At 47.0% G+C, this 25,192-nt stretch overlaps 2 protein-coding genes across 3 annotated transcripts in view; one reads left to right on the top strand and one right to left on the bottom strand.

Moving 5' to 3' along the window:
* Nucleotides 1-282: 282 nt before the first annotated feature.
* On the bottom strand, nucleotides 283-23,845 carry LOC135175037 (uncharacterized). Its single transcript, XM_064142864.1, has 4 exons — nucleotides 23,411-23,845; nucleotides 21,555-21,700; nucleotides 10,369-10,586; nucleotides 283-359 (listed from the first exon to the last, which is right to left on the bottom strand). The coding sequence occupies exons 1-4, from the start codon at nucleotides 23,843-23,845 to the stop codon at nucleotides 283-285; spliced, it is 876 nt and encodes a 291-aa protein (XP_063998934.1).
* NAV3 (neuron navigator 3) overlaps nucleotides 22,719-25,192 on the top strand; it is a 505,349-nt gene continuing 502,875 nt past the window's right edge. Inside the window, exon 1 of one of the 2 annotated variants that reach the window (XM_064141974.1) lies at nucleotides 22,719-22,984. The gene's annotated coding sequence lies outside the window, so the exon portion shown is untranslated. Of the gene's footprint in view, nucleotides 22,985-23,542; nucleotides 23,665-25,192 lie in introns of those variants that run through there. The other variant, XM_064141975.1, reaches the window with a different exon arrangement.

Below are 25,192 nucleotides of genomic sequence, written 5' to 3'. Positions count from 1 at the left end.
AGAAACTGTACAACCTAAGGAGAGAGGGAGAAAGAGTGAATGGAGACAAAAGGTATTAGATGAAAATATCAAATCTTAGAAATGGATGGTTATTTAGAAGTTTCAGAGAGACATTAAGGTAAGAAATGTTACAACTTTTCAAATAGCCTCTTTAAAAACCACTATCTGAAGAGCCATGTTTTTGCTTTGACATTTTTTTCATTCTTATTTCCAGACTGATAAAACTCCAGTGCCAACAAACTACTGAGCAGGAACATGCTGCCTTGCCAGATCTCTTCTCCTCTATAACATTTTCGGAAGCACAATGACTGAAGCAAATTTCTCCGTGTGACCGTAGTCCAAGCCTTGCTGTGTGAATGCTGTCAATGCAAGCAGGAACATACTATTCTAAACCAGGACCTAAATAGCAGAACAAGCCCAGCTGCAGATGCCAGCCATCAATGTGTTTTCATGTCACATTGCACAAATATGGCAGAGCTGCTGCATTTGTAGTTTTCCATGCAGCTGAAAAGGTCAGTACTCAGTGACTCACCAGCCTTTGGAAGTTTGATATGTACTGGCTTCTGAGAGCTGTAGAGCACCAGCATTTACACTCAGAACTAAATCACTTCCTCTATCCAGTGTGCCCAGGTGGGCAGGAGAGCCAATGGCATCCTGGCCTGCATCAGGAACAGTGTGGCCAGCAGGACGAGGGAGGTTATTCTTCCCCTGTACTCAGCACTGGCCAGGCCACACCTTGAGTCCTGTGTCCAGTTTTGGGCCCCTCAATTCAAGAGAGATATTGAGGTGCTGGAAGGTGTCCAGAGAAGGGCAACAAAGCTGGTGAGGGGCCTGGAGCACAAACCCTATGAGGAGAGGCTGAGGGAGCTGGGTTTGTTTAGCCTGGAGAGGAGGAGGCTCAGGGGTGACCTCATTGCTGTCTACAACTACCTGAAGGGAGGCTGTAGCCAGGTGGGGTTGGGCTCTTCTCCCAGGCAACCAGCAATAGAACAAGGGGACACAGTCTCAAGTTGTGCTGGGGGTAGGTCTAGGCTGGATGTTAGGAGGGAGTTCTTCCCAGTGAGAGTGAGCTCTGTCACTGTGCTCATTGGCACTACTGCCTGCATGAAATGGGTGTCAAGCTCCTGATACACCATGACATTTTGTCCCAGGAATACCAAGGATGGTTCTGTATTACTGTAGCTCCTTGGGAAGATGGAAATCAGAAATACCCTACAGTGTGTGTGTGCTACTGCTTTCCCATGTGGAAACGGATTTGTTGCCATCCAGAGCTCTCAAAATAGTGTATGGAAATGTGTTCTTGCTTTCACATTCATTATGTTCTGCCTTACACCTGTTAGACTTGATATTTTCCACAAAAAGAAGCAGCCATTGCTATTTTCTTCCAGAAAATAACTCCCTCCCCCCTTTGCCAGAGCCAGCTGCACCGCTTGTGTCCCCGATCAGTTTTAAAAGAGCTGTTCACTGAGAGCCACAGATAAGTGAATCATATTCAACAAGGTCATCTATTCCCAGCTAAATAAATTACTTTTCTTCCAGGGTAACACAATCTTCTGTTACCCAGAGATTAAATTACCCAGCTTAAGAAAACCTAGAAGTATTAACCTTTTAAAACATCAAAAGTTTGGGAATTTGCTTTCAACATACTCACTAGCAGAGCAAAACTAGTAGGCAAAACATGAGGAGCAGCCAGTGTGGTTTTACCAAGGGGCAGTCCTCTTTGACCAACCTTGTGGCCTTTTGCAGGGACATCAGCAGGTGGATGGATGATTATAGAGCAATGGATGTGGTTTATCTTGATTCCAGTGAAACATTTGACACTGTCTCCCACAGCAGCCTTGCAGGTAAACTGAGGCAATGTGGTCTGGGTGATTGGGGAATGAGGTGGGTGTGGACTGGTTGAAGGAAGAAGTCAGAGAGTTGTGGTCAATGGGAGTTCAGAAGTGGATCCAGATTTCAAATGCCACCCAAATCTCTGTGTGTGATTAAAGGTTTTGGTTCTGACCCAACTCTAAATCACCAAAACTGCCCTGCAATGGGGGGTTTGCTACCTAGTAGCAGGCTCTGCAGCACCTACGGGGCTGAGTGTATGTATGGCATGCATGGGAGGAGGAAGAGGAGAAGCTGGGCTCAAGTCCTCTTTTTTTTCTTAACCACAGCTTTTACTCCTCCTCCCAAATTAAAGCTTCCTTCGTGGTCCTAACTTGCTGTCCTTATAGTCCTTCTGCCAGCAGGATAAATACTTCCTCTGCTTCACAAAGCTGTGAGGTGGGGGGAAAATTGTTTAAACTTTGAGGCACTGAGATCTTGCAGCTATAAAGGCACTGACTGGCCAGACCTCAAAGTTGACTGAGATGTTTGGTGGCTTTAGGGAAAATCATGAGTTGACCTTTAATATTATGTGCTGGTTTGGGTGGTTTTCTTTTCCCCAGGTAAAAGTCAGTTTTGAAATAAACCTCCTTGCTAAAATACTTTAGGTTCTTTACCAACTTTCATTTGGGATAAAGTGTTTTGTCTCAAACAAGTCCCATTTTTAGCACAGCAGACAAGCCAAGAAACAGCTGTAAGTGCAGTTCTCTTAAATGGTGTTTGCTTTCTCCTCTGCCATACTTAGAGTTGCCTTTTTGGTGAGTGTAAGAAGTGAATCCAAGTATTAGCTAACCTTCAGGTATCAGACTTGGCTTTAGTCAAGTCACTCAACTCGCTGTGACTATGACACCTCCTTATCTTATATCCCCCTGAAGTACCATGTGTGTATTCCGCCTCCCAGAGATGTCCTAAAATTAACTAATGAGCTCTGAAAGCATGATGAGTGCTTCTATCTCTATCAATGGGAAAAGGATCTTTTGTATCACTGTGTAATATGTCATTAGGCTTGATGGAAAATTATCCCTCTCAGTCAGAAATAATCATGAATTAGCTCAATTTTATTACAGCTCTTAAAAATCAGCCAGTGATTTTTGTTATTAGGGCAATGGAGGGGATGAGGCAGGATGGCAGGAGGCAAGTTCTCTGCTTTGAGGCACCATCCATCCCATTGCACACTCTTCTCTTTCTAGAGGGAATTGCTGTGGCTCAGAAGAGCATTCCTTGTGTACACTTCAGGGGGAAGCCTGTGTTAGGGTCTGTAAGGTTGAGATACAAAGTGACAGAAATCATTACTTTCAGTAACAATTCCAACTCTAAATGGGAATGGAATTTCCAAAGGCTCACATTTTAAACCACGACTGTTCCTCTTCAACCTCCTACAGCTGTTTTCTCATTTTCTGAGTAGAAGAAGAAGCTAAAGGGATGGGGCAAGAAGTACTTAGGATGAGGACTAGAACAAAAATTTGAAAGACCAGAAAACTTCCAGATGCTAAAATAAAGAAAACACTCTATAATGTTTCTGAGGCATTAAGGCTAGCTCCTGGAGGCTTCCACTTTGACAGAGACACTATTTATCACTTCAGTCCTGTGCAGAGAAAATCTGAGCTCATGAGCACTGTGTGGAGGTGCCATATGGGAAGCTTTGTAAGCCTCTGGCAAATGTCTGTATCAAACATGTACTTGCAAGGTGCCTTCTGCATGCAAAGCACAAAGTGGCAATGAATGGCACCTCCCAGCACCAGCGGGAGGCAACAAATTACCTTCTCCACTTACAGATGGCAAAATGGGCCCCACCTGTGCTCCCTGTAGCCTCCTCTCTGAGGACTTAGCATAAAATGTTTCTACTCTAAGCCAGCCTTCTGTGTCTAGTTAACAAGAGAAGGCTTGGTGGGAGGGATGATGAGCCCAGCACCTGGCTGAGAGGGATATAGTCTAGATCAGGCTCCCAAGCCACCCTTCTGCCTGGGATTGTCAGCCCAGAGCTGTTAAGCACAAGAACTGATGCGGTTAACTCTATTTCTTTGGCCACTCAAGCCTGTGTACCTTTGAACACTTCTGCATTTACATAGAGATATAAAGCAGCTCTGATTATGTGGCAGCATTTCACAGAATCACAGAAACATTCCAGTTGGAAAAGACCCTCAGGATCACCGAGTCCAACCCATATCCCTACTCTACAAAGTTCCAAGTGCCACATCCAAATGACTTTTAAACATCTCCAGGGTTGATGACTCCACCACCTCCCTGGGCAGCCCATTCCAATGCCTGACCACTATTTCTGTGAAAAAAATCATAGAATGTTAGGGGCTGGGAGGGACCTCAAAAGATCTTCTGGTCCAGCTCCCTGCCAGATCCTATACCAGATCACACTGGAATGCATCCAGATGGTTCCTGAGTATCTGCAGAGAGGGAGACTCCAGAGTTTAGGCTAGGAGGTGTAGCTTAGGAGGAAATTCTTGACAGAGAGAGTGATTGGCATTGGAGTGGACAATTTGCTTACTTAAAAGACCTGATATCACCCACGTTAAGTTGTGCTGTAAAATGCATTCTCTCATTACTTTGGGTTCCTTTGATCAGAAGTGCAGTGAAGTGATTAAATTAGCACCTCAGGTTTCATTTACACAAGAAATACCTAGCACTTTCTACGTGAGTCGAGGGGCAGTCAAACAAGGGAGGGTTTGGCCCCGACAAAGCTGCACCCTGATGGCCAGAAGCAGCCAGCACCATATACCAGGTGTCTTGTGCAGCCCCTCACCGTGCCTGTGTGCTCACCTGAGGCACGAAGCTTTGAATTCCATGACCAAAGCAGTGATGCCAGAGCCTGTTGGCCAGTTTCAGTGTCAGAACAATGTATGTAGTGGGGGGATGGTTTAGAAGCCAGACTTTCAGTGCTGACCAAGGAGCACTCTATTCGCAGCTCCTTTTAACTGGGAACCACGGTAGCCATGTGTTTGCAGCTTGTGCCAGCAGGTTAGCAGCAACCCAGTCTCCTCTTCTTCCCTCTGCCTGGAGTACTCTGTATTTTACCCCCGGGAGCATAACCATGGGTTTTGGCAGTGTCTTTGTACAGGACACTTCCTCAGGGATCAACGTGTTGTGAGTACCTGTGCTACAGTTGATGCTAAGACTCCATAAGCTTAGTTTGAAGTTTTTTCTGTTCTTATGTTCCTATTTTCCCAGTTCTGATTGCTTAAACTGTTTGATTCTGTTTTAGTAAATGCCCTTTGTGCAACTACTTCCTGTGAGCAAGGTCTGTGATGTGCTGTCAAGGGGACTTGAGGACAGGTGTAGGTGGGCATCCAGCCTGCTCCCATTGAATCATAGAATCAACCAGGTTGGAAGAGACCTCCAAGATCAGCCAGTCCAACCTAGCACCCAGCCCTAGCCAGTCAACCAGACCATGGCACTAAGTGCCTCATCCAGGCTTTGCTTGAACACCTCCAGGGACGGTGCCTCCACCACCTCCCTGGGCAGCCCATTCCAATGATGTGTTATTTCCCCCTCCTTTCTGCAGGTATATTTGTAAGTGTCTCAGTTCTAATTTAAATTCCTAGAGACTCAAATATATTTGATAGAACCAATAACAATTTATAGAGTGCCCTTACTCCTTCTTTCCCAAAAGAAAGGAATTAGATGGAGAGAGAGGAAGGTAGGCACACCCAAATAAATAATCTCACTCAATTTGGAAGTGAAAAAGAAAAAGTTTAACAGTAAATTAAAAAGGTGTCTGTGGTAGAGAAGTTACAAAGGTATAGGGAAGGGAAAACAAACATAAAATGTGTAAATACAACCAGATTTTGATGGTGATGGCTTTGTCTGCCTCGTGGGTGATGGCCATGTGGTAGAACAAAGAGGAACAGGATGGTGATGCTGGTAAGCAGGGAGGCAGGGAGCACAGAGAGAGAGAACAGGCAGTGCCCCTGCTTTCATGGATCTTTAGACAGGAAAGGCCAGTGGGCAAGCCATCACCTGGTAGTGTTCAGACCCACCCCTGGGGAGGGGTCAAGACCACCTAGGGTCAGGTTCAAGGTCACTCCCCCTGAAGAGTTAACTCTGTACAGTAATATTTTTTCTTGTCCTCTCAGATTACTCAATAGATCATGAATGCTGCTTTAGATAGTGCAGCACAAGAGGAGCAAGCCCAGTAACACAATATTTCCCTTGTTCAATGGAAAGTACAGATTCCTGTTAGCTTGTTCTTAAATCAGAGTGTAAATCTTGTCTTATTGGAGCATAGTCTCTGTCAGAGTTTTCATGGTTAGTTAAGAGGAATGGGGGCTGTAAAGAGATATAATTTATTATATAGGTGGATGAGAGTAATTCAGTTTCCCTGGTAAAAATGTACCATACTTTATAACCATATTTATATGCTGGACTTTGTCTCTCCTTCTTTCCAGCAGGGTATAGATATGAACACAGGAAATGGTGCAAATAATGACAGTTCACAGTAGACAGTCAGGAGGTGCTGGAATGTGTCCAGAGAAGGGCAACAAGGCTGGTGAAGGGCCTGGAACACAAACCCTATAAGGAGAGGCTGAGGGAGCTGGGGGTGTGCAGCCTGGAGAAGAGGAGGCTCAGGGGTGACCTCATTGCTGTCTACAACTACCTGAAGGGACATTGTGGCCAGGTGGGGGGTGGCCTCTTCTCCCAGACAACCAGCAACAGAAGAAGGGGACACAGTCTCAAGTTGTGCCGGGGGAGGTCGAGGCTGGCTGTTAGGAGGAAGTTGTTGGCAGAGAGAGTGATTGGCATTGGAATGGGCTGCCCAGGGAGGTGGTGGAGTCACCGTCCCTGGAGGTGTTCAAGAAAAGACTGGATGATATAAATGGGTTTCATTTTCTGCTGCAGAATGACCTTGCATTTGCTTGTCTTGAGACATGCATTTCAATTGAACCTTTTTTCAACTGACCCCAACCTGTGCCCAGCATCTTTTCTCTCTTCATTGTCTTCTTTTTATTTGCTAAAAATTCTGTCAGCAATGATTTAATATTTTCTTCAACATCATTGATAAAGACATTGGATGGGATGAGAGCAGCTCCCTGGAGGCTTCTGCTCTAAAAACCCTGAGTGACTGCAAATGTCTTTCTGAGATCTACCAACTGAGCCTCTCTTAATCTCTTTAAAATAAGTCTGCATTGATTTTCTTGTACATCTCATTTTTGTTGGAGCCTTATGAAGGACTTGCTGCAATGCCTTGTAGAAGTTGGGTGACTGAATCAACTTTCTGATGTCACAAAACCTTCGAGGTAGATTATAAAAATTACTTTTAAAAGGACATTATTGATTTAATGGTTTGGTTGCTTTTGATCCCTGTCAGTTTTTTTCCCATCCAGCTTTTCCTGGATTTTATTAGAGAACGAGGTCAGTCTAAGCTTGTTTGTGACCTTGCAAGTTGGATTTTTGCTTATTATTCTAAGGTTTTGCTTATTATTCTAAGGTTTTCTTAGCTTGAATAATTCAAATAACTCATTGGCTGCAGTTGCTAATTCTCACAGTTGCAAATGATCAAGCCTTGCAGAGTTAAAACTGTCTGACCTGTCCTCTCTGCTGTGCCAGTCCCTGGAGGCTGACTCCAGATGACATCACCTCAGCTCCTCAGCCCCCAGGGGAAGTGCTGCTTGAGTACTTCAGCCTTGCGCCTTTGTGATCAATGATCCTGCCAACGCTGTCTAACAGCAGGTCCGTATTGTTCATGGGATTTAATTTCATTTGCTCCTGGTGTGTACAAATAAGCTCTCCTGGTTAGCCTTACCCTCACTGACCAGAGCTGCCTCTTCTCGCCCTATTTATCTTCACACTTTTCCTTGTTTCTGCCCATCACTGTCAGTATAGTTTTGTTTTTAACAGCATTGCTACTTCCCCTTCATCATTTAATGAAGGGAGGCATTTCTCCTCCAAGGAATTGAGGAGCCTGTCCAGAAATGGATGATTAGGAGTTGGTGCCCTGCTTTCTGCAGCTTTTCTTTTCTCTTGACCTGAAGCTGAAGAAGTATTCACCAGAGCACACAACTGGGTGCTTCTGGGTTCATCAGCTGTGCAGTCAGCTCTGTCCCTATGGCTCCAGCATTGAATTTATCCATGGCTTCTCAGCAGTACTAACAGACTGAATTTAGTGCTGAAGGGGCAGAGGTGGGATGGGATCTGGAAGTTCCTGTGGGACTTGCCTCCCTCCTTTGAAAGCGGAGGAGAGGCTTCAGGGTGATAAGAGTTTAGCAGCTGCTTTACTGACAGGCTTCTCACTGCCCTGCCCAACTCTCCCCTAAAAGCACCAGTGCCCATGTGTTTGGAGCCATTTTCCCTTGGAGGTAGCCCCACCAGGGCACGACAGCCTTTCCACCCACAATGGTTCACTGTCCTGACCTGCCTGGGCTAATGCAGACACAACTCTGTGCCCCCAACTGGTTACCATGGGCTGTGACAGTAGCCATGCTGGCTTGAATCTGCTGGCCTGAAAACTTGTCCAAGAAGAAGGGCAATCACCAGGCAATGAAACCAAACTTCCTTCAGTCCTATCGTGGGTACATTATTGACACCAAGTCATTGCTTATCACTGTCCTGGAGTCATGTCAAAATACTCTCCTCCTTGCTTTTGTTCCATCTTTTTCAGCTTTGGGAAAGTGATGTCTTTGAAGCAGCAAGCATGTGCACTGCTGGCAAAGACTGCATCTATGGGAAGTAAATGAACACTTGCATCCCCATGGGCTGGCAAACTCATGACCACATGTAATGTGGATTCCTTCCCAAGCCTTGGAGTATGTTGTAGTAGAGAAATCAGCAACATGACTGAATTTGCTGTCTAGAAAGGGGGTATTTACCTAACAGGTAAAGAGGAGGGTGTTTTGTTGTTGTGCAAATAGCAGAGGTGCTTCACTGGTGCTTCATGATGCTCTCTAGTATGTGATGATGTTTCTGTAAGAAAGGCCAACAAATGACATTTGAAGTGATACCTGCAGAATAAATGGTGGGGGCCTCAACAAACCAAACCAAACAACCCCCAAACCCTGTTTATAATAAATAGTGTGCAATTTAACACATGTCACTTTACATGCCAGAGTTTAATTGGATCATAGATTTGCCAGGGTTGGAAGAGACCTCAAGGATCATCTAATTCCAACCCCCCTGCAATGGGCAGGGACACCTTACACTAGATCAGGTTGCTCACAGCCCCATCCAGTCTGGCCTTAAAGACTCCAGCGATGAGACTTCCACTACCTCTCTGGGCAACCCATTCCAGTGTCTCACCATCCTCATGCTGAAGAACTTCTTCCTAACATCCACTCTGAATCTACCCAATTCTAGTTTTGCTCCATTTCCCCCAGTCCTATCACTACCTGACATCCTAAAAAGTCCCTCCCCAGCTTTCTTGTGGCCCCCTTCAGATACTGGAAGTCCACAATAAGGTCTCCTCCGAGCTTCATCTTCTCCAGGCTTTACAGCCCCAACTCTCTCAGCCTGTCCTCACAGGAGAAGAGCTCCTGCCCTCTGAGCATCTGATTTTTTAACATATCCTTTGGATATTATAAGCAAACATTCTAACCAAAGCTACCTGGAAAGATAACTGCAGTTTATAGCCTTAGCGACACACAGCTTAGCTCACTCTGCTTTTTCCAATTTCTTAACTGGACTCTGGGTGCTTGTGGTAAATTTACCCTGGAGCCAGAGGGCCCACAGACATCTGCTAAGTCAAACATGAAACTGGCAGCTCTCACTGAGCCATGTTCTCATGTGGTTCTTGCTTGTTGCTTGCCTGTGTTTTCTAATTCCAGCATGTCTCCCCAGTGTTGCTCCTACATGAACTGGCAGTGTTGTCAGAGGCAATCATGTCAGTACACTGCAGACCACTTTTTCCCTTCTGAAGAGGAAGTTGATTTGATAGGACTTATTGGTCAGAAAAAAGACCAAACCCAAAACCCAAAAAATGTTTGACACACACAAAGCTTCCTGTTTTGCACTGGGCATGCTGGAACTGTGCAAATGGATGTTCTTCCAGCCATGAAAAGAAAATCAAGTAGAAGGAAAGCACTACCTTGCACTATAGGAAGATGAGGTCCACAAGCAAGTGCAATGGACACTCCCAGAATTCAGGGGTAACAGTCATAAAATGTCATCTTTCTCCAGCACTCACAGAAACCAGAGTGATAAAAAGCAGGTTGGCAAACCCCTCCTCATTTTGCCTCACATGGACTCTCAGTAGAGAGCCCAAGTAGCATAGAATTAATTATCAGGGATAAACAGACTCTTGCAGTCTGCTTTTGACATGAATCATATGCTTCAAACAAGCCTTTGAAGTTTTATAATGATGGAACAGGGCTAAACCTCTCACCTTTCCCTATTCCCTCACAATGGGTGGAAGTGCCTCTTTATGTACCATCCTCCAACCAGAGAGGTGTACCTCCTGTTCTGAAATAACTTCACTAAAAGACTGTAAAAGTTCTGACTAAATGTGACTCATATATTTTACCTGTGTTCATAAAATGCCTCTCATGCATTGGCTTTTACCATTTCCACAGATGTGGCTGCAGGTTTCAGTGCTCCTCTTGAGGAGGAGGAGGAACAGGGTAGGAGCAGCAGTGCTTCTCTTGAGGAGAAGGAGGAGCAGGATAGGAGCAGCAGTGCTTCTCTTGAGGAGGAGGAGGAGCAGGGTAGGAGCAGCAAGCTGTGGGGAACTTGTGCTGCACTTGGCAGCTGCAGGGGGGGGAGATCTTCCAACACTCTCCCTGTTACAAATTATGCAAAATTAATAATCTGTATTAATTTTGACATCCAGGTTTATTAACATTAAATCTCACCAGAAAACTGTACAAGGTTTGAAATGCACAGTTTGGATACTTAAACACACACAGGGAGCAGGCAAAACTAGAACACTTCCAGTGGTAACTAGCAAATGCAAACATTCTACTGGAAGAGAAGGTTCTTGCAGTCAATATACTGCTTGCAGTTAAGGCTGTAAGTATTTTATGGTATTTTAGGTTATAGGAAGAAGTTCTTCACAGCAAGAGTGATTGGCATTGGAATGGGCTGCCCAGGGAGGTGATGGAGTCACTATCCCTGGAGGTGTTTAAAAGGAGACTGGATGAGGCACTTAGTGCCATGGTCTAGTTAATTAGAAGGTGTTAGGTGATAGGGTGCACTCAATGACCTCAAATGTCTTTTCCAACCTGGTTAATTCTGTGATTTCCTTCACTATAAGACACAGAGATTCATAGATTCACAGAATAGGAGGTTGGAAGGGACCTCAAGGATTATCCAGGCCAACCTTTCAGGGTAAGGGTGTAGCTGAAATGAGCTGGCCCAGCACCCTGTCAAGCTGGGATTTGAAACTCTAGTGTAGGTGAATTCACCTCCTCCTCTCAGAGTTTATTCCAGTGTCTAATAGTTCAAACAGTGAAAAAAAAAAATCTGGCATCCAGTCCAAACCTCCCCAGTAGCAAATTGTGCCCATCACCCCTCTTCTTCACCATGGGACTCTTTGTACAAAGGGAGCCCCCCTGCTTGTTCTGGCCATCCTTTCTGTGCTTGTACATGGCATTAACAGGATGAGATTTAACAAGGCCAAGTGCAGGGTTCTGCACTTTGGCCACAACAACCCCAAGCAGCGCTACAGGCTGGGGACAGAGTGGCTGGAGAGCAGCCAAGAGGAGAGGCACCTGAGGGTACTGATAGATAGTAGGCTGAAAATGAGCCAGCAGTGTGCCCAGGTGGCCAAGACAGCCAATGGCATCCTGGCCTGTATCAGGAACTGGCCAGTAGGACAAGGGATGTTATTCTTCTCCTGTACTCAGCACTGGTCAGGCCACACCTTGAGTGCTGTGTCCAGTTCTGGGCCCCTCAATTCAAGAGAGATGTTGAGGTGCTGGAATGTGTCCAGAGAAGGGCAGCAAAGCTGGTGAGGGGCCTGGAACACAAACCCTATGAAGAGAGGCTGAGGGAGCTGGGGGTGTGCAGCCTGAAGAAGAGAAGGCTCAGGGGTGACCTCATTGCTGTCTGCAACTACCTGAAGGGACATTGTATCCAAGTGGGGGGTGGCCTCTTCTGCCAGGCAACCAGCAACAGAACAAAGGGACACAGTCTCAAGTTGTGCCAGGGGAAGTATAGGCTGGATGTTAGGAGGAAGTTGTTGGCAGAGAGAGTGATTGGCATTGGAATGGGCTGCCCAGGGAGGTGGTGGAGTCACTGTCCCTGGAGGTGTTCAAGCAAAGCCTGGATGAGGCACTTGGTGCCATGGTCTGGTTGTCTGGCTAGGGCTGGGTGCTAGGTTGGACTGGATGATCTTGGAGGTCTCTTCCAACCTGGTTGATTCTATGATTCTATGATCCTCTAAGCCTTCTTTTCTGAAGCCTGCACAAACCCAGCTCACAGCCTTCCCTCATATGACACGCCCATCTCTTGTGATACCTACTGATAGTATGAGACCAACTTCAGTGGGCTGAAAAAGTCTTGCCTGGAGTGACAGTCCATCTTCCTGTGCGCTGCTTCCCCGCTCATTGTGCACAAGCAGCTGCTAACAGCTTCTCCAGTTCTGTAAGCTGTGCTGCTGGACTGCTCCAAAGCCACTAATATGTATGTAAGCCATTCACAGCTTTGCCATTTTTAATAAACCATTTACTAGCTAAACATGGGCGGATAACAAAGCCATCCATACTGAGAAGGATGCCTCCTTTGAACTGGAATTTACACAGTTCAAAATCCCATTTCTTCCATCGTCGGATTAATGTCTTACGTTATCTGTGTGCAAAGGCAGCTCTACTTTGTCCCTGTTGTAATGAGGGCCTGTGCACCCAGGATGTGCATGTTTGTGTTTGTAGCAGGATTGTGTTCAAGGCAAACACAGCTTGACTTGGGGAGGGAAATGCTGCATAATATTTGTATTACCATTAAAAAGCCCCCATGCTGGGTATTAGGCATTATTTCTCTCATACTTGGCATGTCATAATAGGTTTTGAATGCTGTAATGCCCCTTTGAAATAGCACTGGAAACAAAGCCATACAGAGAAATAGGCTGAGAAATCTATATTGCATGCTAACCTATTCTTGAGTTCAGACTGCTTCTTATGCTTCTCCTGCATTTAGGCATGGTGTTTGTATAAATTTGGAAATATGCCTGTGTCTTATCTGGTTTGTAACTTAGCAACCTTTAATCTGGATTTCTTGCTGCTCCTTGCAAAGTAGCTGATAAATCTAGTCAAGCACTTACAATACACTTGGTAGAGAGAGTATAAGGGGACCACCAATACATAAGTTAACACCTAAAGCTCCATTCATTCTGCTGACTTTTACCTTTATGCATAAAGACAAGCACAAAAACATCTACTGCTCAAAGTCACATTTAATCAGACTGAGCAGCTTTGCATTAGCAGACATCAGTGGCTAGGGGGAAGGCTGTGATTTGCAGACTGAAAAAGTTTCACAGAGCATAATTTGTCTGCAGTGGGGTGATCTTTGATTTAACCATTTGATTTGGCCAGTTTTCCATCTCAGTATAGGAAGAAGGAGTTAACCAGTAGTAAAAATTAAAAGGAAGCAGTAAAAAATATTATCTTGAAGAGATTTATTTGTTTTTGTTATGCAATGATTTGACCCCACTAAAGGCCACAGAGCACTGTTGGGCTCACACCTTGAGTACTGTGTTCAGTTCTGGGCCCCCCAGTTCAGAAGGGACATTGAGATGCTTCAGCGTGTCCAGAGAAGGGCAACGAGGCTGGGGAGAGGCCTTGAGCACAGCCCTACGAGGAGAGGCTGAGGGAGCTGGGATTGGTTAGCCTGGAGAAGAGGAGGCTCAGGGGAGACCTTATTGCTGTCTACAGCTACCTGAGGGGTGGTTGTGGCCAGGAGGAGGTTGCTCTCTTCTCTCAGGTGGCCAGCGCCAGAACGAGAGGACACAGCCTCAGGCTGTGCCAGGGGAAATGTAGGCTGGAGGTGAGGAGAAAGTTCTTCCCTGAGAGAGTCATTGGACACTGGAATGGGCTGCCTGGGGAGGTGGTGGAGTCGCCGTCCCTGGAGCTGTTGAAGGCAGGATTGGACGTGGCACTTGGTGCCATGGTCTGGCCTTGAGCTCTGTGGTAAAGGGTTGGACTTGATGATCTATGAGGTCTTTTCCAACCTTGATGATACTGTGGTACTGTGATAATCCTATCCACGAGGCAACCATTTTATCAAAAATAAGACCTGTGAGCTTTGGGTGACAAAGCTCTGAATGGCACAGCTGTCACAAGTGCTGCATGTATTCAGTGCAGCATTGCACCTTCCCAAAAGGTGTTTCAGCATGCTGCTACAGTCACACACAGGAGGGTACTCAACAAGCTTCTCTCTGTTTGTTTTCCTTCACGTTAATGCAGCTGCATCCTCCTGGAATTGCACCTCATTGCTGTGCATGCCATGGATGGCAGAAAGAAATGTCCAAAGGGCAGAGTTGCAGGCTCAGAGTCAGAAGCTGCATCACAAGTTGCTTTTCTTCTAGGTTCTCGGTTTTCTTCCCTGTTACTCACTAAACCTCCCCTGGTGCAACTTGAGGCTGTGTCCTCTTGTTCTGTCACTGGTTGCCTGGGAGAAGAGACCAACCCCCTGGACTGAACACTTCACCCCCAGTTCAAGAGGGACAGAGATCTACTGGAGAGAGTCCAGCGGAGGGCTACAAGGATGCTAAAGGGGCTGGAGCATTGCTTGAGGAGGAAAGGCTGAGAGCCCTGGGGCTGGTTAGTCTGGAGAGAAGAAGGCTGAGAGGGGATCTGAGCAATGTCCATAAATGTCTGTAGGCTGGGAGTCAGGAAGGAAGGGACAGCCTCTGCTCACTTGTGCCCTGGCATAGGACAAGGAGCAATGGAAAGAAACTACAGCACAGGAGGTTCCACCTCAACATGGGAAGAACTTTACTGTAAGGATGACAGAGCACTCGCACAGGCTGCCCAGAGAGACTGTGGAGTCTTCTTCTCTGAAGACTTTCCAGCCCTGTGTGGATGTGTTCCTGTGCAACTTGTATTAGGTTGTATGCTCCTGCTCTGACAGAGGAGTTGGACTCGATGGTCTATGAAGGTCCCTTCCAACACCTGACATCCTGTGATCCTGTGATGCTGTGACTGGAGGTGGAGCCCCTCAGTGAGAGAGCAGATGTGCTATCAGGTAGCCTGTGATGAGCACTCTGTAGTCAGGTGAAACCCGTCTGTGACCCCAGCAAGCTTCTGGGGCAAAATATGTGCCTCAGAATCCTACCAGGAGAGAGAGCAAAAGTGCCATTAAAAAATATCTGGTGGAGAAATAACTGTAATTCACAGGACAGCTTTTGCCTCCAGGAAAGCTAACCAGAGACATTTATCAGATGATTTCCTCCATGTATCGAGTTTTGGTCAGAAAACAAGGTTGTAAAACTGTAATTGAATTCCACCAACATATGGCATGGCAGCTAGAAAAGGCTCCAGCAGGGGCTGCCTGGTTGAGGTACAGAAGCACATTGCCCACAAGGCCTTTTTATCCTGCTTTCCTCCTTATGCAGGTGCAGGGTCCAGCAAAACTAGGTTCTGCTACACCATATTGATGCCTTTAAGGCATTTCCAGCAAAAATAAAAAGGTCAGCTAGAGCCTTCTGGCTTCATTCTGGCAGTTAAAGAGAGAATAGTCACCTGAATTCCAGATCATGGATACCCTTCAGCCTGGCTTTATCATCAATTGGAGCTCTGCAGTATAATGTCTTAATAAAGTAGAAAGTGGTTGTTGGACTACACTTAACAGGCTTTTGCTTGGAGCCAAAAGATTTGAAAGCTTTGGCAGGCCAGGCAGTAAAACACACTTTAATGTTAGGTATTATACAAAGAAAAATAGCATGGCCCTAGATCATCTAGTGGAAGTTATGGGCATTATTTAGCCTGGAGTACTGTGTCCAGTTCTGGGCCCCCTTAGTTCAAGAGAGACATAGAACTGCTTGAGAATGTCCAGCACAGAGATGATTAAAGGAAGTGAACATCTCTCTTAAAAGGAGAGCCTGAGGAAGCTGGGGCTGTGCTGCTTGGAGAGGAGGAAACTGAGAGGTGACCTCAGCAATGGTTAGAAATATATAAAGGTGAGTGCCAGGAGGCTGGAGCCAGGCTCTGCTGGGTGATGCCCAGTGACAGGACAAGGGCAATGGTGGGAGCTGAGGCCCTGTCCCTGGAGATATTCAAGGTGATGCTCAACAGGGCTCTGGACAACCTGAGTGGTTGGGAACGTCCCTGCTGACTGTGGAGGGGCTTGGACTGGATGACCTTTTGTGCTAGTTTGAAGCTAGCTAGAATGTTTTGGTGAGAAGGATTAGATCACAGGCTGTGAAAGGAAAACAATGGTGATGTCTAATTCACTCATAGGCTTGCTGAGAGGCATAAGAACAAGAATCCAAACATAGATAAGGCACAAGCACTACTGCTGCTGGGGAGCTCTGAGATGCATATCTCTCTCTCTCTCTCTCTCTCTCTCACCTCACTCTCCATTTCTCTGACTAATCCACTTTGCTTCCTAACCTCCATTCTTCCTTGGGACTGGGGTAAGATTGAGAGGGGTAGGGGGAAGGTGAAGGGTGGTTGGGAGCCCCTCCTGGGGACTCAGGTTTCTGGGAGGGGAGTTGTGTTTCTGGATTACCTTTCACCTTGTATATTTCTGTTTATACTATAAATATCTGCTTGTATATTGTGCTAGCTGTAAATATAAGCTTCATTCAATTTCCAGAGCTGGCTGAGTCTAGCCTGGGTGATTTCCAAAGTTGGGGGCGGAGGGGCAGGGAACACCCAAACCATCACACCTTTGGAGGGCCCTTCCAAAGCAGACCATTCCATGATTCTATGATGTGGGCAGGACAAGCAGAGAGGAAGTGGCATTTGCTATCTCTTTGGATTGATTCTAGAATCTTCCTCCAAAATTTGTGGTTCATTAAAATTTGTATCTTCTTTTTACTGGTCCATCAGTTTGAGGTAATGACTGGAAATGAGTAACTGTTCTTCTGCTTTGCATTACCACTGCATCCTCAGCTTTAAGAGGATTCTCTCCCTTTCATGTTTAGATCTGGTATTACATTTTCTGCTTTATTCATCCTTAAAAGACCAGAAGCCTTTCCCATCCCACTCTTAATTTACTTAGAAAAAGCACATTAATTAAACCATTACATTGGTTGGTTGAAGGTTATGCATGTTATATATTTAGCTGGAGGTTTATCTGGCAGTCAGAGTAGCTCACTGGAGAGATCACAATATGATAACAATGCTGGTCAACCAATGTGACCTTCAACAAGACCACTCGTGGTGAACCTCATAAGCCAGCTTGTAGCTCTTATCATCGCCTTTTCTGGCATGGTTTTATATACTACTGTGCCTGAGGTTCAGTAGCTTCTGTCAAGCCTTCAGGAGAGCAGTAGAGTGATTCAAAAAGCAGTGATGAACGTGGAAGATACAACTCAGAGATGTTCATGTTCCCTCATCTTCTCAGGGCTGTAAACAAGAGAGGACTGGAACATCCAGAAAATCAATTTATGAAACCCTGAAAAGGTCAAGATATTGTAATATGCTCTCTTCTTCTGAAGGGGTGGGATATTAAAATTCAGATGCTTCATTCCTAGGGAAATAATTTCAGTGGCACGAATAGAGGAGCACAGATTTCACCCTGGTACCAATTATGCAAACAAATGGATCTACTCCAATTACACCCTGAGAGATGCATTCTGCTGTGATCCTCTTTGGAGGTTGTATTAAGGTTTAGTTGTGCTGCTTGAGCTGAAGAACTTCACTGTGTAATAGTTTGGGATGAAAACTCTCTTTCCTTCTTTCCCATAAAGGAAATTATGAGGAAATACTAACAGTCAGATCAACCTCTGCTAACCTTTCAATTTCAGTAGCTGATGTAACAAAGAATCCTCTGGAGGATCTTTCCACATTTTCATTTCTTTTTCTCCTTTCTGATCCTTAGTTTGCACTTTACATTTAATTTGTTTTGCTGAGACAATGAATTCTGCCACCAACTGTTTGCTTGATTTTGGCAAGACTTTGCTAATTTGATATACAGATCCCCAGAAATTTACCTAGCAGCCAACCTGATATAAGACTTCTGGTCTCTATGCTCCTGTATCCCTCACAGGCTTTTGAGGAAAAAACCCTTCCTCCCAGGCTGTGATTTCTAACTGTCTGGCCGTTGCTGCCACCCTAAGTGGCTCCAAGTGATGGCATCCTTTTTAAAATCTGTGCCTAAATCTGTGCCCACAGCTCCAGCTGAGCAGCAGAAACCTGCAGAGCAGGAAGTCTACTACAGTTACCACACATACTCTTACGAGGCCAAGTGTAAGGTCCTGCACCTGAGTTGGTGCAATCCCAAGCACAAATCCAGGCAGGGTGGCGAATTGCTGGTGCCATGGTCTAGCCTTGAACTCTGTGGTAAAGGGTTGGACTTGATGATCTGTGAGGTCTCTTCCAGCCCTGATGATACTGTGATACTGTGATACTGTGAAAGCAGCCCTGAGGAAAAGGCCCTGGGAGTCTGGGGTGATGAAAAGCTCAACATGAGCCTGCAGTGTGAGTGCAGCCCAGACAGCCAACTGTGTGCTGGGCTGCAGCAAGAGAAGTGTGGCCAGCAAGGCAAGGGAGGGGATTCTGCCCCTTTACTCAGCTCTCCTGAGATCCTACTTGGAGAACTGTGTACTCAAGCCCTGTCCTGGCAAGGCATAAATCCTGACAGGCCAGTTTAATCCTTGCTCTCCTCCTCCTGTTGTGGGTCTGGGAATGGAGTTAGATGAGCAAACAATAAGGGTTTGACCCCAGCAAAGCCTTGAGGGCTAGGGGCTTAGCACCATGTGTCAGGTGTCTTGTGCTGCCCTTCAGTGTGTCTGCATGGTCAAATGAGGCACAAAGCCTTGATTTCATCGGCCAGAACAATGATGCTGGTGCCTATTGGCCAGTTTTACTTTCACAATGATGTATTCAATGGGAGGTGATTTAGAGACCACCTTTCTGCCTTTCTGCACTGAGCCTCCACTGGGAGCAGCACCCCATTCATGGCTCACTAACTGGGAATCACGGCAGCCATGTATATGCAGCTTGCACTGGCTCAGCAGCAGCATCTCAGTTCTTCTCTCCTTCCTTCTGCCTGGAATATTTTGTATTTTACCTCAGGGTCATTATCAGGAGTTTTGGAAGTGTCTTTGTACAGGAGACTTACTCAGATACCAAAGCATTGTGAGTACATCTGCTGGAGTTAATGCTAAGACTCCATAAGCATAGTTAGAATTTACCTGGTTTAGCCTTCCTGTTTTTTTCCAAGTACTGAATGTTTAAAGTGTTTAATTCTGTGTTTATAAATAACCTCTATGCAACTACTTCCTGTCAACCAAAAATCCAAAGAATCTCAGGGAATTTTCCTGAATTTTTGAATATTAATAATAAAAATAATATGCATACATAAATTATTATTAATTATCACTAATTGATTAATGGTTATTAATTTCCATAACAAGCCCCCAATGCAAGAAGGACATGGAAATGTTGGAGTGAGTCCAGAGGAGGGTCATGAAGATGCTCAGAGGGCTGGAGCACCTCTGCTATGAGGACAGGCTACAAGAGGTGGGGCTCTCCAGCCTGGAGAAGAGAAGGCTTCACGGAGGCCTTGTAGTAGCCTTCCACTATCTGACGGAGGCTACAGGAAGGCTGGGGAGGGACTACTGACAAGGTCTTGTAATGAAAGGATGAGGAGTAATGAGTTTAAACTGACAGAGGGGAGATTTAAAGTGGATGTTTGGAAGAAGTTCTTTCCAGTGAGGATGATGAGACACTGGCACAGGTTGCTCAGAGAGGTTGTGGCTGCTCCCTCCCTGGAGGTATTCAAGGCCAGGTTAGATGAGGCCTTGAGCAACCCATTCTAGTGGGAGGTGTCCCTGCCTATGGCAGGGGGATGGAACTGGATGGTCTCAGAAGTCCCTTCCAACCTAAATCATTCTATGATTCTATTCTATGATTCTATGATATACAGGCCAAAAATTCTGTTTGCCCATAAGAGCTCTGTTTTCAGCCAGAAAGCTACAGAAGCTCGTTTCTAATGTTTATAATCTCTCTGGTAAAAACTACAAATCACTCTTCAGGATGCTTTTGCTCTGTGGAACAAGAAGCACATATCTTATCATGCTTAATCATTGCTATAGTTATGCTAAAGCTTTTGCAGTGTTATTTAAACTGAAATAGTTTTGTTTTCCTTCTGTTTCATGTTTAGAATGCTTTGGAGATTTTTTTTTTTTTTTGCATTTGGAATCAACTAGAGAGCATTTTCTATGCCATGTGAGGTTGAAAAAGTAACAGCATGGAGTCAGAGAGGGCCATTCAGTAACCAATTTGTATCCCCAGTTGGGTATCCCTTCAGCTGAATGCAGCCACAGAGGATCTGGACTTAACAGAAGGAACAGGAGTCATGAAAGTGAATTTTCTAGAAATGCTTGAACTATTAAAAGAGTGGAGCATGCTGCCCAGTTCTGGGCCACTCAATTCAAGAGAGATGTTGAGGTGCTGGAAGGTGTCCAGAGAAGGGTGACAAAGCTGGTGAGGGGCCTGGAGCACAGCCCTGTGAGGAGAGGCTGAGGGAGCTGGGGGTGTGCAGCCTGCAGAAGGGGAGGCTCAGGGCAGAGCTCATTGCTGTCTACAACTACCTGAAGGGAGGCTGTAGCCAGGTGGGGGGTGGCCTCTTCTCCCAGGCAACCACAGTCTCAAGTTGTCCCAGGGGAGGTCTAGGCTGGATGTTAGGAGGAAGTTGTTGGCAGAGAGAGTGATTGGCATTGGAATGGGCTGCCCAGGGAGGTGGTGGAGGCATCGTCCCTGGAGGTGTTCAAGCAAAGCTTGGATGAGGCACTTAGTGCCATGGTCTGGTTCATTGGATAGGGCTGGGTGCTAGGTTGGGCTGGATGATCTTGGAGGTCTCTTCCAACCTGGTTGATTCTATGATTCTATTTTAAGACACTCAGTCTCTGCCTTGCCCCATGCTCCTAAGAAAAGGCAGCCTCAGATGCAGCATTATGTTTTGTTGAGCTTAATAAGCTCTGGACAACACTGCAGGTTATGATGGCATTTGAGAAGCTGGACTCCTGGACAACGTGGCTCTCAGTTCCTGCCTTTTGGTCAGCCCTCTTGCATTTCTGAAACTAGGCTTTCACTAGGCTGCTAGCTGCTGTAGTTTTTATGCTTTTTGCTTTCTTAAATAGAAACAGCTAGCTGAAATGCCAGGGATTATTTGGAACAGGAAAATACCACACAGCTCAGCAGGAGAGGTTTTGTGTTTATTTCCTTCCCCCCCCCCCCCCTTTTTTTTTCTTTTTCTTTCACTTTGTTTTGTTTTTGTTTGTTTGGGTTTCTTTTGTTGTTTGCTTGCTTCTTTTGTTATGTTTTGTTTAATTTTTCTCCTGCCTTCACTACTTAGTTCCTTTAACTTAAACCCCACAAGCAATTTAGGATCTTCTGTAAAATACAGTTTCAGCTGCAGCTATGCTGAATATTTGTGCAAAACAAGGAGCTGTCAGTCTGGAAGTGGAAGGTTCTTCACAGACCCACAGTTGTCATTGGGGCCATCAACTGCAAGCCTTCTTCCTTAAACCACTCCCTTGAAAAGTGCTTTCCCTCTCTAGCTCTTACAGGAAGAACGAAGAAAAGAAGTACTTTTTCTCCGAGGGAGGTATCCAGAAGCTTTTCTACTTGGCTATTACTCACTGGTCTTTCTCTTCTCTCCCTCCTACTCTCGCGTTCCTTTCTTCTGCAATAGCATATGGCCCATTTGCTTCATAGATGTTTAAGGCAATAACCTTTTCTTCTCCACATTTTCCTTTTCTGGGAGCTGGAGCACATAGGATGTTAGTCTGCAACAACAGAGCAAAGATGAGATTCCCCTGTGCTCTGCAGGCATTTTTCAGAGTTGGAGTAACTTAGAAACCACATCCCCCAGCAGCAGCAAGCTGTGGAATATATTCTGTATGGGTGTATCCCTTTAGTGGCAGGTCCTGAATCAGCCACAGACCTGACGCTGCTGGAGCAGTGGGGGGCTTGTGATAGGAGGTGGCTCGTTCACAAGTAGAACAGAGCAAAGCAGCACACAGCAGCACCTGAGGGAGACTGAGTAGGGCAGAGCCAAGTGGTAGCAATGGCTACCATACTCTCTCTACCCACTCATGCCAAAGCCCACCTATATCTGTGAGTGGCAGCTATTGGCACACACCTCTGCCCATGGCTGGGCTTCAAACAGGTCCATCCTCTGGCCTGCTGGGAATTGATGCAGGTGAAGCTTGCTCAGGACTTGGGCTTGAGGAGTGCTTCAGATGATGAATAAGCAGCACAGGGGAGATGACCTGTTTCAGAACTGTTACTTGTCTTTTTTGAGTCTTTTAACTGAAGCTTAAAATTACAGGTGTTAAGATGGAGCAAGGATAGGAATTTCCACCCTTTCCCCCATCCTTGCATTTTTTACCCCTTCTTCCCTTTTGTCTTTTCTCACCGCTTACATTGCTACCTCTCGGAGGCCGGAGCTGCCTCCTCTAAGCCATGTCTGCGTGCAGCGCGCATTGCAACTGAGCGCTGCCGAGGCCTTTGGATCCTGCTGTTACGCACATCACCATTAGTAGCGCCTGGGGCTACGCACGACACACGCTGCGCTCCCCGCTCCCGGCTCCCCTGCCGATGCGCATCTCTCGGAAGATCCGCGCCTGGCCCTCGCGGGAAACTTTTGGTTAAAAGGCACACCCAGGCGGCCCGCGGCGGCGGGGACAGCGGCACCCGCCGAGCACGGCCCCTTTAAATTCCAGCTGTGCGGCGGGGGGCAGCACCGCTGGCGGCGCGGGGCTGGGGCCGGGGCCGGCTGCCGGTGCGTGGCGGCGGCGGCGGCGAGCAGCCGGCGGCCGGCGGCGGGGAGACCGCAGCCTGCGCCCGGTGGAGGCAGAGGCTCCCAGCGCTCTGGTCCCCCGCGGGGGCGGAGAGGATGAGGGTGGCTTCTGGCCTTTTTTTTGCCTCCGCGCGATGATTTCCATAGTAACCTGATCGAGCGGTGCAATTTCGGAGACCGGGGTGGCTTGATTATTTCATTATTTTTTTCCTTCCCCCATTTTTTCCCCGCCTCTCCTCCCGGCTCCCGATGGAGTGCCAGCCGGCAGGTAAGGTGCCTCGACCCCGCGAGGGTATTTTCGCGTCGCGGAACTTCCTTGGGTGAGAGCGCCGAGACGCGGGGTTTTGCCCGCGGGGCTCCGCCGTGCACGGCCGGGGCCGGCAGCCCGGGGCCGGGGCCGCCGGAGCCGCAGCCCTGCCAGCTGCCGAGGGCCGGTACGTCGGGGCGGGGTGCCGTGGTGTCGGGGAGCCCGGCAGCGGGTTATCCCCCGGGGAGCCTGCCGGGCTCTTCTTACCCTCTTTGTTTGCTTCTTCCCAGAGAGGGGTTTATTCTTCCCTTTGTTTCTCCCTCCTTTTCTTCCTAGCCCCAGGTCCCCCCCACCCCCTCGCCATCCCTCTCCTGCCTGGTTCGTTTCCTTGATCATCTTTTCCTTCCTCCTCCCTTTTGTGAGAGTGAGAAATTGCACACACTTTACCTTAAAATCTGCGGCGAGCGAGAACGCAGCCACCCGGCTGCCGGCACTTGGCGCGGCGGGGACCCGCCGCATCTCCCTGCTTCCCCTGCCCTCGGCCGTGCCCCCGCCCTGAGTGCCCCGCTGGGACGGGCAGCGGACAGCCCTCTCCGTCGCGTCGGAGAGAGGGGCAGAATAGCCCAAAGCATCCCCGAGCTGCTTGCCGCTGGCTCGGCCCCCTCCCGGGGGGGAAGCACACCGTGGAAACCTGTGAACAGGTGAGTCTAGAAGCTTCTTCTCCCTCTGTGACCCACTCCTTGCCCAGCTGCCTGGGCCTACCTGGAGAAGTTGAGGATGGGGGATGTACCTTCTTGCCACTGCCTTGATGTTGGGTTGACAACAGCGCTGATGGCCTGATGGGTCCCGAGCTGCCCCCCAACCCTGCCCTGCAGCCTCCATGTGCTGCCATACACTGCCTCCCCAGCCCAGGAGGGCTGTGCAGGGAGGGCCTCAGCATCTTTGGCTTAGGTGAGGAGGACTTCCACTTGCTGTTGTACTCGGTTGATAACGTCATTGCTGTTGCCAGATGGTAGTTGTTCACCAAGCAGGTCTCTGCTAAAACTTAACTGTTGCTTGCTGCTTTCCCTATGCCTCTGGGCTTCCCTAGATGGTGTTTTTGACTGTGACTCAGACTGGGGTTTGAGGAGGTCGTCAGTTTTTCTATCGTTTGCAATGAGCACAGTGAATAGATGAGTCTCATCGAGGCTTTTTTGTTTCTGTCAGAAGTGATCAATAATAAATCGGTGGTTAAGATGATCTTATTACAGAGAAAGCCCAAGTGCACAGTGAGAACAGCTGGAATACAAGGTCAATAACTTGTGGGTTATCAACACTGGACCTGCTTTGCATGCTTGAAGGTGACATCCTCCTTTCAAAGTGAGGGCAACTTCAAGCTTTTGATGAGCTTCCTTTCCAGTGTAATTAATAAGCATCCAGCTGACATAGGAAACCAGCCTTGCTTTGCAAAAGGTTACCCATCTTAAAACATCTCTGGATCTTTCAAAATATATTTTTTAGTCCGAGTGGATGAGAATTGCAATCTTCTTAGGTGAGAAGAGTATCACAGCTCCCGGTGAAAACATTGGTTTGTTCCTAGCGCCCAGAACTGCTACAGGCTTTCCAGACACAAAAGAAAGGCGTAGTCTGTGGCCTGAAGATCGTGCATGCTAAAAAGGCAGCCAGCTAGAGGGTAGCGCAGATCAACAACCAGCTCTGCTGCCACCTAATAACCAGCTTCATTCCGGGAAATGTGACAGTTCAGCCAGACAGGTAATTTGTGCAGAGGTGCTGGTGGCTTAGGGAGGACTGCTGTAACCCTCAGGTCGAGCCTTCAGTGGCGGCAGTATGAGGAGCCAAGGCTGCGAGCAAGAGAGCCTGGGCAGGAGGCGGCACCAGGGGCAGGTGAGGCAACCTTTGCTGGAGAAAGACAGCACAGGAGCAGGGGAATGCAACATGAAAAGGCAGCAGGGCATATAATGAGCAGGGGAAGAGGTTATGCGGGGACTTGGGGCTGAACATAAAAAGCTTGCAGTAATGAGTATAATCTACGAAGTCTAGTTCTTAAATTGTGTGTGCTTGCCAATTAGCTAACCATTCTGCAAATCAGAATGGAATTCAGATGGTATCTTGGTAAATGTATTGACTCTGAAGTGCTGCAAGAGAAAGAAATTCTTTCCTCCTTCCCCTGCTGTGGGCTTCAAATATGAACAAAAATTAGATCTGAGAATTGAGGAACCTTTTAATATA

The sequence above is a fragment of the Pogoniulus pusillus genome, chromosome 4 (genome assembly GCF_015220805.1).
Source record: "Pogoniulus pusillus isolate bPogPus1 chromosome 4, bPogPus1.pri, whole genome shotgun sequence".
Taxonomy (NCBI): domain Eukaryota; kingdom Metazoa; phylum Chordata; class Aves; order Piciformes; family Lybiidae; genus Pogoniulus; species Pogoniulus pusillus.
Note: the sequence above shows the minus strand (reverse complement) of the source record. Positions and strands in the feature narration are given on the sequence as shown.

What these genes read in the sequence shown, in the direction of transcription:
- LOC135175037 (XM_064142864.1), bottom strand. Translation starts at nt 23,845, where the DNA reads ATGGAGGCTGCAGGGCAGGGTTGGGGGGCAGCTCGGGACCCATCAGGC. An exon ending in CGCTCGCCGCAGATTTTAAG is followed by an intron (nt 21,701 to 23,410) that starts GTAAAGTGTGTG and finishes CTGTTGTTGCAG; the next exon opens with ACTAACATCCTATGTGCTCC. An exon ending in CAGCCACATCTGTGGAAATG is followed by an intron (nt 360 to 10,368) that starts GTAAAAGCCAAT and finishes TTGCATTGACAG; the next exon opens with CATTCACACAGCAAGGCTTG.